Source organism: Magnolia sinica, chromosome 13 (assembly GCF_029962835.1).
Source record: "Magnolia sinica isolate HGM2019 chromosome 13, MsV1, whole genome shotgun sequence".
Classification (NCBI taxonomy): domain Eukaryota; kingdom Viridiplantae; phylum Streptophyta; class Magnoliopsida; order Magnoliales; family Magnoliaceae; genus Magnolia; species Magnolia sinica.
The window spans coordinates 19,383,092-19,399,446 of record NC_080585.1 but is presented as its reverse complement, the minus strand read 5'-3'; the positions used below and the strand labels follow the sequence as shown (position 1 = coordinate 19,399,446).

Sequence of the window (16,355 nt, the reverse complement as noted above, 5' to 3'; positions counted from 1 at the left end):
CCATTCATCTCATCATTAAAAACAATGAATCATTATAATTTATAAAATCATTTAACCAATGTGCTTCCCTTCTAGCTTGGGCTAGAGGGAATTAGAAAAGCATAACTAAAATAGAAATAAAAAGCAACAAGAAAGAATAAAAAGCTTGTAAAGAAAAACAAATTAAAACTATGAAACTTTCCAAAAACCCTATATAAAATTCTCTAAAAACCCTAGATCTTGCTTTGGAATGCCTTGGAATGATGCTTAGGAATGCCTTGGGAAGCCCTATTTATAAGTGGGGAACTCCCTCCTTTAAACTGGTTTGAAAAATCTGGAAACTGCCTTAAATTTTCTCACTCCCCATAGGCTCCGCGTAAACCCTTCGATGACATTGAAGGTTTCGATCTTATCAAAGACTGGCTTCGATGACAGCGTCGATGACAACTTCGATGTCATCTAAGCTCAGATCCTGCGAATTTCTGCACTTCCTTTTCCACTAGGTTTTCTTGATTCTTGGGGTATTGAAATCTTCAATCTTGGTCTCCAAAAGTCCATTCTTTTACTTGGTGATTCTTGAGCATCGAATCCATGCTTTTAATATTCTTTTCAATCCAAGCTCTTAAACTCACCTTGCAACACAAACATGTATAAAATATACCATTAAACAGTATCATGTTTATAAAACCAAGAAATAAATGGGGCAAAATATGCAATATTTGCCACTCAACAGTAATCCTTGCAAAAATTTTAAATAAAAAATCTATTATTTTGTATAGATTTTTGGCGAAAATTTCAAATTTTCTAAAAGGGGACCAACATAAGTGTGATATTGTCAATACGTATTGGCAATATCAGGAAACTTTTATCAACGGTATTTTCATAATATCACAATGTATCGATGATATATATCATTGATACATTGTGATATATTGACTGATACTGGGTAGTTTTCCTACTACAACTCAGTTTTGTATTGGCATTGTGCGATATTGATAGTATCGGCTTATATATCGGTCAATATGATATCGAATTCACTGCATGGATTCCATTGGGTTTGGGTACCCATTGGCTCTTTGAACCTTGGTTTCGAGTCGCGACTACAAATTTACATGCTAGGCCCACTTAATGCATCAAAAGTACCAATATGCCACATGTGTGACCATCAATGTTGAAGCACCTGGCGTCAACAACATCAATCTTCAAATGCCTTACATATGCTACATGTGTCAATGTGCATGTGCATTCATAGTGCTGCATGTGCATTCATTGTGATATATCGACTGATACTGGGTAATTTTCCAATTACAGCTCAATTTTGTATTGGCATTGTGCGGTATTGAACTATTGATAGTATTGGCCTATATATTGGTCGATATGATATCGAATTCACTGCATGGATCTCATCGGGTTTGGGTACCCATTGGCTCTTTGAACGTTGTTTTCGAGTCGCAACTACAAATTTACATGCTAGGCCCATTAATGCATCAAATGTGCCAATATGCCACATGTGCGACCATCAATGTTGAAGCACCTCGTGTGCCACGTGTGTCAGCAACATCAATCTTCAAATGCCTTACATATGCCACATGTGTCAATGTGCATGTGCATTCATAAGTGCTACATGCGCCACCATTCATCTTAAGCTCCTCACATGTGCCACTGTTTATAACAACATGAGTCTTTTGTTCGTGGAGTTAACAGGGGGCATTATAGCATTTCCTATAGCCGTTGGGCATCAGGCGTCTCATATAGCTGGAGGGTGTTATGAACTTGTCCAGAGAGGCAATGGCATCAGATGGTCGTGTAGCCAACAAGGCGTTAGATAGCTAATGTTTGCAGGACCTCTGCGAAGCATGGAGCTTCTAAGCTATGTGCTCTATTGAAGTGTTTATACTCCAATTGTAAGGGTATGCAGGATATGCACTCGAAAGTATGCCATGTCGAGTGGCTTTCATTACTATCTAGGAATAGGTTACATTCCAGGCTGTGGTATGGCACTTGCCCTTAATCATATCCCTTAATTAAAAGGTAAAACCAGAGTGGACTGTTCTATTCTGGAATAACGTTATTAATAATAATCTATGTTCCTTCGTCTTTAGAGTCTCCAGATCCTTGATCAGGTTGGAGATGAGGGGGCTTGTGGTGGTCTTAGCGTATGCAAGAGCTGTTGGTTTGGCAGTGCTGTGGGCCTTATATGCCTGGGATGAGACGAAGTTTACTCTCCAGCACCTACCATCTGGTGACATGACCCTTTGCACGGGCACATATGCCGTGATAGGTTTCCACCGGGCATAGAGAGTCAGGCTTGTGAGAGAGGCTGGTCTCATGCTGATTGTGTCCACAGTCCTTTGACGAGGGCCAAGGAAGTGCTCCACACCTTGGCGCAAATGTTGTGACAAGTCTGCACCATGTGATAGAACCCTATCTTGGATGGCCCAACACATAATGCCACAGTGACACTTGGGAGGCCATGCAGACGGCACAGGACCCTCTTGGAGGGAGTGGAATAGGCAAGTGAGGCTTGCCTTGGCGAGTGTCTGGGCCTGAAGTTTCTTAAGCGTGCAGTCTATCCGAGCGTCAAAGTCTCGAAGATCTCCCCCTAAATTAGAGCCCCTGGGAGCTATCTCTAGGTCTGTGGTGCCTGATTTTCACTTTAGGCAGCGGGTTCGTCAGTTCGGAACCTCTGTGCTTGCCTTACGACCCTTTCCAGTTATGGCTCAGGGGCGTTGCTGGAGGCCTGCTCTCTAGTCACAGAATCTTTCAGCTGCCTTTTGAAGCAAGCCGAATAGTGATGAATCGGGATGACACAATGGTGCTATTGGATGCGTGGGGGCCTACTTGCCTTACTGTAATTTTCTGTGTCAACAACCATGTGTGCCACGGTCCATTTTTACACCCTGTTCTAGGATGTTTGACAAACAACAAACAGAATAGCTAGCTCAAGCTAACATAACTTATCATTAAAAACAATCAATCATTATAATTTATAAAATCATTCAACCAATGTGCTTCCCTTCTAGCTTGGGCTAGAGGGAACTAGAAAAACATAACTAAAATAGAAATAAAAAGCAACAAGAAAGAATAAAAAGCTTGTAAAGAAAAACAAATTAAAACTATGAAACTTTCTAAAAACCCTAGATAAAACTCTCTAAAAACCCTAGATCTTACTTTGGAATGCCTTGGAATGATGCTTAGGAATGCCCTGGGAAGCCCTATTTATAAGTGGGGAACTCCCTCCTTTAAATTGGTTTGAAAAATCTGGAAACTGCCTTAAATTTTCTCACTCCACATAGGCTCCGCGTAAACCCTTCGATGACATTGAAGGTTTTGATCTTATCAAAGATTGGCTTCGATGACAGCTTCGATGACAACTTCGATGTCATCTAAGCTCAGATCCTGCGAATTTCTGCACTTCCTTTTCCACTAGGTTTTCTTGACTCTTAGGGTATTGAAATCTTCAATCTTGGTCTTCAAAAGTCTATTCTTTTACTTGGTGATTCTTGAGCATCGAATCCATGCTTTTAATATTCTTTTCAATCCAAGCTCTTAAACTCACCTTGCAACACAAACATGTATAAAATATACTATTAAACAGTATCATGTTTATAAAACCAAGAAATAAATGGGGGAAAATATGCAATATTTGCCACTCAATAGTAATCCCTGCAAAAATTTTAAATAAAAAATCTATTATTTTGTATAGATTTTTGGCGAAAATTTCAAATTTTCTGAAAGGGGACCAACATAAGTGTGATATTGTCGATACGTATTAGCAATATCAGGAAACTTTTATCAACAGTATTTTCATAATATCACAATGTATCGATGATATATATCATTGATACATTGTGATATATTGACTGATACTGGGTAGTTTTCCTACTAAAACTCAGTTTTGTATTGGCATTGTGCGATATTGATAGTATCGGCCTATATATCGGTCGATATGATATCGAATTCACTGCATGGATCCCATTGGGTTTGGGTACCTTGGTTTCGAGTCGCGACTACAAATTTACATGCTAGGCCCACCTAATGCATCAAATGTACCAATATGCCACATGTGTGACCATCAATGTTGAAGCACCTGGCGTCAACAACATCAATCTTCAAATGCCTTACATATGCTACATGTGTCAATGTGCATGTGCATTCATAGCGCTGCATGTGCATTCATTGTGATATATTGACTGATATTGGGTAATTTTCCAATTACAGCTCAATTTTGTATTGGCATTATGCGGTATTGAACTATTGATAGTATTGGCCTATATATTGGTCAATATGATATCGAATTCACTGCATGGATCTCATCGGGTTTGGGTACCCATTGGCTCTTTGAACGTTGTTTTCGAGTCGCAACTACAAATTTACATGCTAGGCCCACTAATGCATCAAATGTGCCAATATGCCACATGTGCGACCATCAATGTTGAAGCACCCCGCATGCCACGTGTCAGCAACATCAATCTTCAATTGCCTTACATATGCCACATGTGTCAATGTGCATGTGCATTCATAAGTGCTACATGCCACCATTCATCTTAAGCTCCTCACATGTGCCACTGTTTATAACAACATGAGTCTTTTGTTCGTGGAGTTAACAGGGGGCATTATAGCATTTCCTATAGCCGTTGGGCATCGGGCGTCTCATATAGCTGGAGGGTGTTATGGACTTGTCCAGAGAGGCAATGGCATCAGATGGTCGTGTAGCCAACAAGGCGTTAGATAGCTAATGTTTGCAGGACCTCTGCGAAGCATGGAGCTTCTAAGCTATGTGCTCTATTGAAGTGTTTATACTCCAATTGCAAGGGTATGCAGGATATGCACTCGAAAGTATGCCATGTCGAGTGGCTTTCATTACTATCTAGAAATAGGTTACATTCCAGGCTCTGGTATGGCACTTGCCCTTAATCATATCCCTTAATTAAAAGGTAAAACCAGAGTGGACTGTTCTATTCTGGAATAACGTTATTAATAATAATCTATGTTCCTTCGTCTTTAGAATCTCCAGATCCTCGATCAGGTTGGAGATGAGGGGGCTTGTGGTGGTCTTAGTGTATGCAAGAGCTGTTGGTTTGGCAGTGCTGTGGGCCTTATATGCCTGGGATGAGACGAAGTTTACTCTCCAGCACCTACCATCTGGTGACATGATCCTTTGCATGGGCACATATGCCGTGATAGGTTTCCACCGGGCATAGAGAGTCAGGCTTGTGAGAGAGGCTGGTCTCATGCTGATTGTGTCCACAGTCCTTTGACGAGGGCCAAGGAAGTGCTCCGCACCTTGGCGCAAATGTTGTGACAAGTCTGCACCATGTGATAGAACCCTATCTTGGATGGCCCAACACATAATGCCACAGTGACACTTGGGAGGCCATGCAGACGGCACAGGACTTTCTTGGAGGGAGTGGAATAGGCAAGTGAGGCTTGCCTTGGTGAGTGTCTGGGCCTGAAGTTTCTTAAGCGTGCAGTCTATCCGAGCGTCGAAGTCTCGAAGATCTCCCCCTAAATTAGAGCCCCTGGGAGCTATCTCTAGGTCTGTGGTGCCTGATTTTCACTTTAGGCAACGGGCTCGTCAGTTCGGAACCTCTGTGCTTGCCTTACGGCCCTTTCCAGTTATGGCTCAGGGGTGTTGCTGGTGGCCTGCTCTCTAGTCACAGAATCTTTCAGCTGCCTTTTGAAGCAAGCCAAATAGTGATGAATCGGGATGACACAATGGTGCTATTGGATGCGTGGGGGCCTACTTGCCTTACTGTAATTTTCTGTGTCAACAACCATGTGTGCCGCGGTCCATTTTTACACCTTGTTCTAGGATGTTTGACAAACAACAAACAGAATAGCTAGCTCAAGCCAACATAACTTGCCCTATTCAAGGCAGCATGACCCAGACAACCTATTCAAGGCAGCATGCCAGACAGTCTGTCAATTGCATCCAAACAGCAGGCAAGTATCATGCATTGCATGGGCAAGAAGTTCAATGAATTGAGCATTGTTTCAGTGAAGCATCCACGATGCATGGGTATTCTAACCTTATTACATTCCCTAGTTCAAGTTTTTTCCCCTTTTCCAAAATTTTCTCACCTATACTAGTTGCACAATATTAAATCATAATCTTTTTCTTTTATTTCATTTTATATGGCGTACACTTTTATTAGTTATTCACCACTTTTTTTCTGTGACACTCCTGGGAAGATCTATGCCAAACAAGTATTTAAATGCAGCTTAATAATACTCATACCCATGACCCTAACTTCTTTTCCCCCTTTTCCAAAATTTTCTCACCTATACTAATTGCACAATATTAAATCATAATCTTTTTTTATTTTATTTCATTTTATATGGCATACACTTTTATTAGTTATTCACTACTTTTTTCTGTGACACTCCTGGGAAGATCTATGCCGAACAAGTATTTAAATGCAGCTTAATAATACTCATATCCATGACCCTAACTTCTTTTCCATTTTTAGAAGCCTGCAACACAACTGCATTCTTGGAAACTTTTATCAGAAGTATGGGACTTCTGTTAATATGCTTTTTTAAAATCTGTCTGGTGTGGTACTTCTTTTATTTTAGCTAACATAGTTGACGTTAATCAAGACAAAACTTTAGGACACAGACTCCAAGTTGCTTCCACAACTAACTAGGGCAAACAAGTATAGCTTCCAAAGGCATATGTAATAGCAAATGTTACTATAACTGGCCTTTTGCAGATTGTTCTGTTACTCACATCTGTTCAATTTGTCAAGCAATTCTTGCGTCATGGCTTTCAATGGGTCCTGTCTTTCCAATGAGAGTTCCAATGAGAGGAGTTTCTGAACATGCCACAATCATATACAAGATGAAAGTGTTATGTGAATTGTGAATGAGCTGACACTAATAGTAACATTTTTCCTCCAATATCTAATTTTGTTAAACATGCAGGTAGACCTAACAGAGTACGTTGAAAAACATGAATTTGTTTTTGATGCAGTGCTGGGTGAGGAAGTTTCAAATGATGAGGTGAGTCTAAGATGAAATCTTCAGTACTCATGTTTTTCTCCTCACTAGCGATCTCTTGGTTACTTGGCATTTTCTTTTGCTTCCATAGGTTTATCGTGAGACTGTGGAGCCCATTGTCCCAATAATTTTTCAACGGACCAAGGCTACCTGTTTTGCATATGGGCAAACAGGCAAGTAGTTCCTAGTAACATCTTTTATTATGCTCTATTCACCTTTCTATTTAATATATCGAGGTTAATGCATATTGCATAAAACAGAGAAAGGCCCACTCAATTCAAACCACCCGTGCTGATAGGTTTTCAGAATTTACAGTAGATATTCCTGTTTGGTATGCTAGCTGCAGAAAGTTCTGGTATTCCATTGTAGTCTAGTGTGGTATAATATGAAAACTTAAGATACAGTTACAGGCACTCATCGTAGCATGATTATAAAGTTATCTCACCATTGGCAATTTCAACGAAATTCATTAGAAGGCAGCACAGGAGTGTTAATGGGAGGATCATATTTCAAGCATTTTTAAAATCCAAAATATCTGACCATGACATTGTCTTTTTTTATTTTTATTTTTTTACATACTATTAACTGGTTCTGATCCTTTACCTTCATAAAATGAAACTTATTTTTCGTTAGCCCAATTTTACAGGATAATAAGCTCGACTATTGCAATAACATTTCCGGCCATGCTCATCTTTGAGGCATTTGGTGCCTCTCCTGTTTTATATGCATTCAATGTTTTAAGATGTTTAGGTTCCATATAACTTGATATTAATGTGATTCCTTATCTTGCTTTTCATTGATAAATAAGTGAGGAGTTTTGAATTATGCGATTTCAATTTGCATCCACCTACTCTTTTGCCTCCATATTGCCAGCGTAACCATATTTGTATGTAGAGGTGGGCATCGAGTTGAGTCGGACCGGATTGGGTCCAACTCGACTCGGTCCGAAATTTTTAATGCACTGACTTGAACTCGATCCAATCTGGGACCTAGTCCAAGTCTTCTGACTCGATCCAATCCGTTGCACAGCTGGCCTGACCCGAACCGAGTCCAACTTGGTCAGGGAAACCGAGTCGGATCGGGTTGGGTACGGTTTGGATCAATCTTCTGTTTTATTTTTTATTTTTTTGATTTTTTTAAAAATAAAAAAATATGATTTTCAACGTTAAAAAATTCTTAGGGCCCACCATAGCGTTTATTTTCCATCCAATCTGTTAATAAGGTCACAACTACATGGATGAAGAGGAAAAACAAATTTCATATTGATTCGAAACTTCTGTGACTCCTAAAAGAGTTTCAATGGTAGACGTTCAAACCCCACTGCCTTTTGCAATGTGGTCCACTTGATCTTTAGATCTGTCTTATTTTTTGGCTCAAGCCTTAAGACGAGCTCGTCAAATGGATGGACGGTTTGGATATAACACATACCTCATGATGGGACCCACAGAACTCGTGCGTGGATATAACACATACCCCATAACTTGCTGACGTCAATACACCTGCCTCTATCTGTCAGAGCTCGGTGCTTGATGCACCTTGAGCTATGAGCTCTGACTTTGAGAGGACGGATTGGCTACTCCCCTTGCCAGTGGTTGGTGCTTTGTGGACCCCACCATGATGTATTTATTTCATCCATGCCGTCCATATATTTTTCTAGATTATTTTATGGTATTAAACCAAAAATGAGGTATGTCCCAATCTCAAATGGACAACATTAAAGGAAACATTGTTGAACGAACATTGTGCGGATCGGATCGGTCCGGATTGGCCACTGATCCGAACTCGATTCGATGTACGGTCGGATCTGAGTGGGCCTACTCGATCCGACCTGATCCTGGCCTTCGGTTCGGATCGGATTCTGCCCAGCTCTATTTGTATGTGGTACACTTCAATGGCACTTGTACCACCATAGCTGATGGTGGTACGGGGCTATTGTGGGACCCGCATGCATGATGTCCAACCCATCCATCAGATGCATCCCCACAACCAAAAAATTGGGCTGATCCAAAACCCTAGTGGGGCATACAACACCGAACAATTTGAGAGGTGGGCGTGCTGTGCATACGCAATCCATCATGCATCTAAGTTATCTGCCTCAGATGATGGGATAACACAAATATCGGGCCTTTCTGAAACTCAGGTGGGCTCCAGCAGAAATCAACGGTGGGCATCTCCTTCTCAATTGCTCTGCTGTTGCGACCCACCTGAGGTTTGGATTGGCCTGATTTTTGTACCCCTGCCAAATGTAGGAGGACAAATCTGATGGATGGGTCAGATGTCATGCATACATTGCATGGCCCCCACAGCAACCCAGTACCACCATTAGCCAAGGTGGTATGCAAACCACTGCATGCGTCTTAGGACCCCTGGCCAAATGTGGGGGTATGCATCTGATGGATGGGTCGGATGTTGAGCATACATTGCATGACCCCTACAGCAGCCTGGTACCACCATTAGCCACAGTGGTACGCGAACCGCTGCAGTGCACCTTATATTTGCATCCACTTACTCCGTCTCAATATTGGCAGTATACGATCTGAAATTCCAAACACGTTTTTGTTTTCTTCTTTCACACACACGCACACACACTTATATGTTGTTTATATTTCTTTGAAACCCCGTGTTCATGTATTTAATCTTTCCCAAGTTATTGTGGAAATAAGCTTGGATACAATGTCTGTCTATTTTCCAGGAAGTGGAAAAACTTACACTATGCAACCACTGCCCCTTAAAGCGTCCCAGGATATTCTAAAGTTGATGCACCATACCTATCGGAACCAAGGTTTTCAGCTGTTTGTTAGTTTCTTTGAGATATATGGCGGGAAGCTTTTTGATCTATTAAACGATAGGAGGTTTGTCACCATCACATATTCTCTTTAGATCAGAAACGCATGCTGTCTTTACAAGTTCATTTCCTTGACACCAAATTGTCTCCTGCAGAAAGCTTTGCATGAGGGAGGACGGTAAACAGCAAGTATGCATCGTGGGTTTGCAAGAATTCAGAGTGTCAGATGTGGAGACAATCAGGGAGCTCATTGAAAAAGGAAATGCTACTAGGAGTACGGGCACAACTGGTGCCAATGAGGAATCGTCACGTTCTCATGCAATACTTCAACTTTCAATCAAGAGGTCTGTTGATGGCAGTGAATCAAAGCCTGCTCGTGTTGTTGGCAAGCTATCCTTCATAGATCTTGCAGGCAGCGAACGTGGTGCAGACACCACAGATAATGATAAACAGACAAGGTATGATTTTCTTTGATTCCTCTGTCTATGGTGGGAAGCGCCCAAACACATGTTATCTTGTCCGCTCAGTAAACTGGATCTGAATTTATGCTGCAGAATGGAAGGTGCTGAGATCAACAAAAGCTTACTTGCACTGAAGGAATGCATTAGGGCTCTTGACAATGATCAGGGTCATATTCCTTTCAGAGGGAGTAAACTGACTGAAGTTTTAAGGGATTCATTTGTTGGTGATTCACGCACTGTCATGATATCATGCATTTCACCAAATTCGGGCTCGTGTGAACATACTCTCAACACCCTAAGATATGCTGATAGGTAATGGTCCAATTCAATACCAATGCATGTAGAGAGGCAGGTCATGGTTTAAAATATCATGCATATCATGTTGACTTGGCATCGAACCTAGTTGAGACTGTTTGAGGGTTTGATGTGGAAAGGTAGTGGGGACTTGTCCGAGTGGGTGCAACTTGTTTGAGTTCCCTGCAGTATGATTTATATGTGTAGGCAATACGTGCACAGTGACCCATCCATTTCTACCAAGCTGTACACATGCTGTGACCCAAACTGGGCACCAATTCGGGCATTGAAACCACTATTTTAGTTGGGATGGTAAGATGCGCTATGCTATTATGTTGTTTTTGATAGATTTTTGTTACCAGGGTGAAGAGCCTTTCAAAGGGGAACAACTCCAAGAAGGATCTCCAGTCAGCAACCTTAGGTCTAAGAGACTCGACTACTGTTCCCTTATCTTCAGTTCTACCTACAGTCTCCACCTTTGATGGCATTATGGTTGATGTTTCTGGCGAAACCAACAGATTTGGGTGGTCAAAGCAAGTTCAATCAGAAACCTCTCTGCCTTATAATGTGAACCATGGCCTCGGTGGAAGAGATGAGAGGCATTTGGCTTCTGAATACGTAGATTATTCTAAGGAACAGAGGGGTAGGGGTTACACAACTGGAGAGGATTTTGGTTTCTCCCAGGAGTCAGATCAGCAAAACAAACCATCATGGAAGATGGGCAAGCAAGAGCCGCTCCAGATTTCAGCTGCAAATGATAAGACTAGGAAAGTCAACGCTCTGATGAAATGGAAGGACATGGAAGGTTTAGATGCGAATAGCTCTCGTCCAGATGATGATCTGAATGCCCTTTTGAAGGTAAGAGTGTGGTTCATATCAGGTGCTTCTCTTTAATTTAAGGTCGGATTTGTTCACATGTATGGTTGACCTGATTTCAGGAAGAAGAAGATCTAGTGATTGCGCATCGGAAACAAGTGGAGGAGACAATAGATATTGTTCGGGAGGTTAGTGACAAGCAATGGCTTGGGGAGTAACCCAAACCAGCATTTGGTTAGATATTTTGGTGGGGCTTTTGGGGCCATGGTTTTTAGACTCAGAGACTTGGATCAACTCGTTCAATCTTGAGTTGGGGGTTTTATTGGCTTGTGGTGTCAAACTGGATCAGGAAGTGTTGAATCTGAAGTCGTGCCCTACTCGGATGAGTCTTAAAACCATGTTTGGGGCTCCCTGAAAAATATAACCCTAATGAACAGGCTATTGTTTTTCCGCTTTTCTGCCCACATAGTAATTTTTCAGTTTAGTTCGGGAATCAACAGAAGTACTTTTGACAGGAAAGCCCTCAGCCTGCCTCATTTCCCGAGGTACTTGCAGAAGTCAGTATTATCTGTTTTTGTTTGTATGCAGGAAATGAAGCTGTTGGTTGAAGCAGATCAGCCGGGCAATCAGTTGGACGATTACATCTCTAAATTGAACACCATTCTTTCACAGAAGGCTGCAGGAATCTTAAATCTGCAAACACGTTTGTCTGATTTCCAGAGGCGTTTGAATGAACACAATGTTCTAGTATCTTCACTGAGCCATTAGTTTTTATTTTCAACGCTGATGGAAGCTACTGGCTTGCGTTACGGTGTGGTCATACATTATATCGTGCATTATCCGCACATACCATATTTGCAACTGATGATGGATTGGTGGAGCAGCTTGATGAAGGGGCGGCATTGTTCACTGTTGATATTCCGCACCTTGTAGCCGATTCTTAAAGGCAGGGGATTGTGGCTATTGTCATGCTGGTTGATGTGTTGATTCTATTGATGGGTTCTGCTTGGGTAATTGAGTAATCTCGGCTCTGTGAATGAGTTGCAGTATATCGAAGTTTCTTCCCGTTTCCAGTTTTCACTGGTGTTGTTATAGTAAAATATCCTATTCTCATTGTGGCATCATTTTATAAAGCTCACATGTTATGCGAAACTAGCTACTTGGTGAGTCTAATCTAAATTGGATTTGATTTCTGTTTGGTCCCTTTACTATTATGGCTCTGCTTTTCGCCATCAATGCATTTTTACATCTCTGTTGTTGCTCTCAATTAGTCGTTTTGGGGCAGTTTTTGTTCTATTTATTTGGTCTTTGATTTGCAGAAGGAATGGTTTTGAAGCCTGTTTAGAAGTCTGCCATGAGAAATTTTTTGATACTTTGAAGGGATCTGCACTGCAGTGCAGGACAAACCTATGGACCCTTGAGCCTTCACCTCTTTTGAGTCCAAATTCGTGTGATTTGATTCAGATTGGAGAAAGTACCTTTCATTTCGGGCTTTGTACAAGACTTTTTTTTTTGGAACATATGGCTGGTTTTCAATGGACTCTGTCATGGTTGAATATTACATTCCATCCTCCAAAATGCATGATAGCCAGCTTGGATCATCATTTGGAGATGATTCTGGAGAATGGTTGATGGGTTTAGTGACATGAATGATCTGGATTTCAGCTTCAGGTGGACACTACCCTCAAATGAAGATTGCTGACTGATTTTCCACTGCCCATTTGATTGCTGCCAACCAAACAGTTAGGATCATCCCTTTCTGCCTAATTTTTGGTTTCTGTTCCATCCACCATTGGGCCAGCTAATTAAATGGTTTCTTTGGATGGACATAAATGCATGCGACCTACATAGTGGCCACATAATGCATATGATTAATAACACTGGGTTAGATCACTCGGTTGGCAATCATGGTTTGAGGAATCATCCAGGTGGACTAAGACTCGTAAGATCCGAGTTGAGTTGACGGCATGAGTTTTGCAGGTCTATTCTGATGAGTGGCTGTAAAGTAGGCTATATGGCAGGCTGAGTTGACTCCGAGCGGTTCACCCATGTGAAAATGAAAAAGGGACTTGCTCAAAATTTCCAATTTTCACCCAAATCATGGTTATAGCTTATCAAAGGTCTATGACAAAGGTTTAAGATCTTCGAGTGTCATCAAATCAAAGAAAAACCTGACATATTTGCAAATTAGAGTAGGTTTGAAGAAATTTAAGGTTTCTTGAACACTCCTAAAACCAATATAAACCCAAATGAACCCTACATATTTGGGGATCAAAGTGAGTTGAGAAATTTAGATTTTCGAAGATTGAACCGAGTGATTGATGAGTTTCTCACTTAGATTTTATACATCAAATTATCAAGTGAGTCCACTTGCACAAGCTGGCATTCTTGCCAACAAGGATCAAGTTCATGAGATCTGATTTTTACATCAAGTGAGCTATGTTGGGAAAAAAAATATATTTAATAGTGGTTATATCCCATATCAGATGAGGAGAGGAATATAAAAGTGTTTAAATTAAATTCCTCTAATAATTTTATTGGAAACTAAGAGCCCTAGGAGTATTTCGGCACCCGAATAGACCTGGATAAAGGGAAAACACAGATATCAGCATGATCCAAAACGTTTGTAATGGTCAAAAGAGTGGTCTGTTAAAACTTCCTAGTGCTCACTGTAAACCACTTGATAAGGTCACACCGGACACACAAATATCAGCTTGGTTCAAAACTTTTGTGGCCTAAAATGTTTTTAATGGTGGGTGTTAAATTACCACCGGAAACAGTAGTGTGGTCCACCTGAGATTTGGATTTGCCTTATTTTTGGGCTGATGCCATAAAATGATTTGGCAAAATTAATGGACGGATAAAACACATACATCACGGTGGGCCCACAGAACACAATCCACATCCCTCGAATCAAATCATTAGGTGGCCCACACGAATCAAATCAATGGACAACCGTCAGTGTGACTCAACATAAAGCTCAACCCACATGATGAGGAGTCCCCAAATGATTTTTCTTCCAAACAATCTTCATTGTGGGTCCTACCGTTTTCATGGCACGGATGTCCTATAAAGTTGGCCTGTTTGATGAAAGGTCCTAGTTGGACAAAAAGCTAGCGTCCATCTGGCTGTACCTGATCAAGCATATGAAATTGGGAAACGGATTCTGCCACCAGCCAATGGCTGGTGGTCGGTGCTCTGTGGGACCCACCATGATGTATGTGTTTCATCCATGCCGTCCATCTATTTTTACAGATCATTTTATGGTATTATACCAAAAATGATATATATCCCAATCTCAAGTGGCTCACATTACAGGAAACAGTGTTGAATGAGCGTCGACCATTAAAAACCTTTTGGGGGCCATAAAAGTTTTGGATCAAGATGATTTTTATTTATTTTTCCTTAATCTAGGCCTGTATGACCTAATCAACAGATTGGATGTCAAATAAACAGTACAGTGGGCCTTAGAGGATTTTAACGGTGGATATCCAATCACTACTGTTTTCCTGTGGTGTGGTCCACCTGAGATTTATATTCTTATAATTTTTTGGGTTTAAGACCTAAAATGATATGTAAAAATGGAGGAACGGAATGGATGAAACACATACATCATGGAGGGGCCCGCATAGCACCGGCCATCAGCCACCGGGCTGGTGGCAGGGGGAGTAGCCAATCCGTTTCCATGAAATTGGGGCCCGGAGACTACGTACACGATTTCCTCGGCGCTCTTTTGCATTTCAAACGTGGGAAGCGACGGTAACAAACCCTTCAAAATCTCTGTCTGCCTCTCACGACGATGACATCGGGCTCACCTCGAAATCGCATCGATCAGGTCTCTCTCTCTGAGAAATCTTGCTAGTTTCTTACTCTCATCAGATCATGAAATACTCTTTAAAGAATATCAGATTATCAGTTCTTTCAGTTTTCTACAGCGATTTCCTCTGGTTTCCTCTACTTTTCTCTTTGATTGATCTAAATTGAGATTTCATCAGAAAAAAGAACGATCTCTGCTATCTTTATTTTTTATTTTCGTTCTAATCAATCGGAGCTGCGATGACCAACAAGGCTTGTGCTCTTCTTTTGAGGGAACTGCTACCATGACATGCGCACTAGAATCTCTGCTGCCACACATGGCGCTTGCACGGGGTGAGTGGAGCCGTTGATTTGGCGGGAGGCATTGTGGTTGTGCTGTGGTTTGACTGTGTTTACCATCTGATAGAGGTTTTTGCAATGCTCGGGCTGAGAGATTGTGAAGTACGTTCAGGGTTTCAGTTTCTCCAAGTGGGGCCCTGGTTCTGTAGTCCAAAAGGTTGATATGATGGGACTCAGTGTGGATGGTGCGTCTAAACAAATCACCCAGATCGGAAGATCTCAGCTGTAGAGCACTCGGCCTTTCATTGGTTGAATGGGAACGTTTGCTGCATTTTTTTTTTTTTTTTTACTTCACTGCTTTTTTGTTGGCCACATATCGAAAGGTTTAGCAATTTTCTATGTGAGATTTTTGGAGCATGGACGCAGAGTGTGGTCCATGATATCAATGTTTGGATCATTGAACTATGGACCCCACTTGTAAAAATGGAAATCCCAAATGGTATGTATAGTCTCTTGCCCAGAGAATTGTATAATAACTTGGTATGAAAATGCACAGCTGATTCATAACTGAGCAGGTAAATGAGCAATGGCTACATTCAGCAGGAAAACAGTGATAGATTGTATGGTTCAGCTCATCTATTCCCTTTTTTTTTTTGGGATATGGCGGCCCATTGATATAGTAGTTCCTTCAATCATCCAATCACCTTACACATTTGCTCCGTGTATGTTAAGGGCCACACTCTATGCAGCTTGTCTGAAGTGTTACTCCCAGTGGCATTTCTCTTACTATGTTTTGTTTCTGCATCCTGCTGACTTAAAATTGATGATTATTTCATTTGCTTCTTCACTTAAACAATGTGTTTGGATGTACTATTATATCGAATCGCAATTAGGCTACTTTCAAATTAGTCCCAAAAGGAATG

At 41.2% G+C, this 16,355-nt stretch overlaps 2 protein-coding genes across 20 annotated transcripts in view; both read left to right on the top strand.

Annotated features, from left to right (window-relative positions):
* Positions 1-12,530, top strand: part of LOC131223102 (kinesin-like protein KIN-13B) — a 28,594-nt gene extending 16,064 nt beyond the window's left edge. The window contains exons 5-12 of one of the 2 annotated variants that reach the window (XM_058218408.1): positions 6,907-6,984; positions 7,073-7,154; positions 9,674-9,833; positions 9,922-10,224; positions 10,321-10,539; positions 10,884-11,379; positions 11,460-11,525; positions 11,926-12,530. In XM_058218408.1, the coding sequence (XP_058074391.1) occupies positions 6,907-6,984; positions 7,073-7,154; positions 9,674-9,833; positions 9,922-10,224; positions 10,321-10,539; positions 10,884-11,379; positions 11,460-11,525; positions 11,926-12,105 (1,584 nt within the window). In that variant the 3' untranslated portion in view covers positions 12,106-12,530. Of the gene's footprint in view, positions 1-6,906; positions 6,985-7,072; positions 7,159-9,673; positions 9,834-9,921; positions 10,225-10,320; positions 10,540-10,883; positions 11,380-11,459; positions 11,526-11,925 lie in introns of both variants that reach the window. The other variant, XM_058218407.1, reaches the window with a different exon arrangement.
* Positions 12,531-15,036: 2,506 nt separating this feature from the next.
* The window catches only part of LOC131223099 (helicase and polymerase-containing protein TEBICHI), a 32,099-nt gene continuing 30,780 nt past the window's right edge, over positions 15,037-16,355 (top strand). For 17 of the 18 annotated variants that reach the window (XM_058218404.1, XM_058218400.1, XM_058218405.1 and 14 more), the window contains exon 1: positions 15,122-15,172. In XM_058218404.1, the coding sequence (XP_058074387.1) occupies positions 15,137-15,172 (36 nt within the window). In that variant the 5' untranslated portion in view covers positions 15,122-15,136. Of the gene's footprint in view, positions 15,173-16,355 lie in introns of all 18 variants that reach the window. The other variant, XM_058218388.1, reaches the window with a different exon arrangement.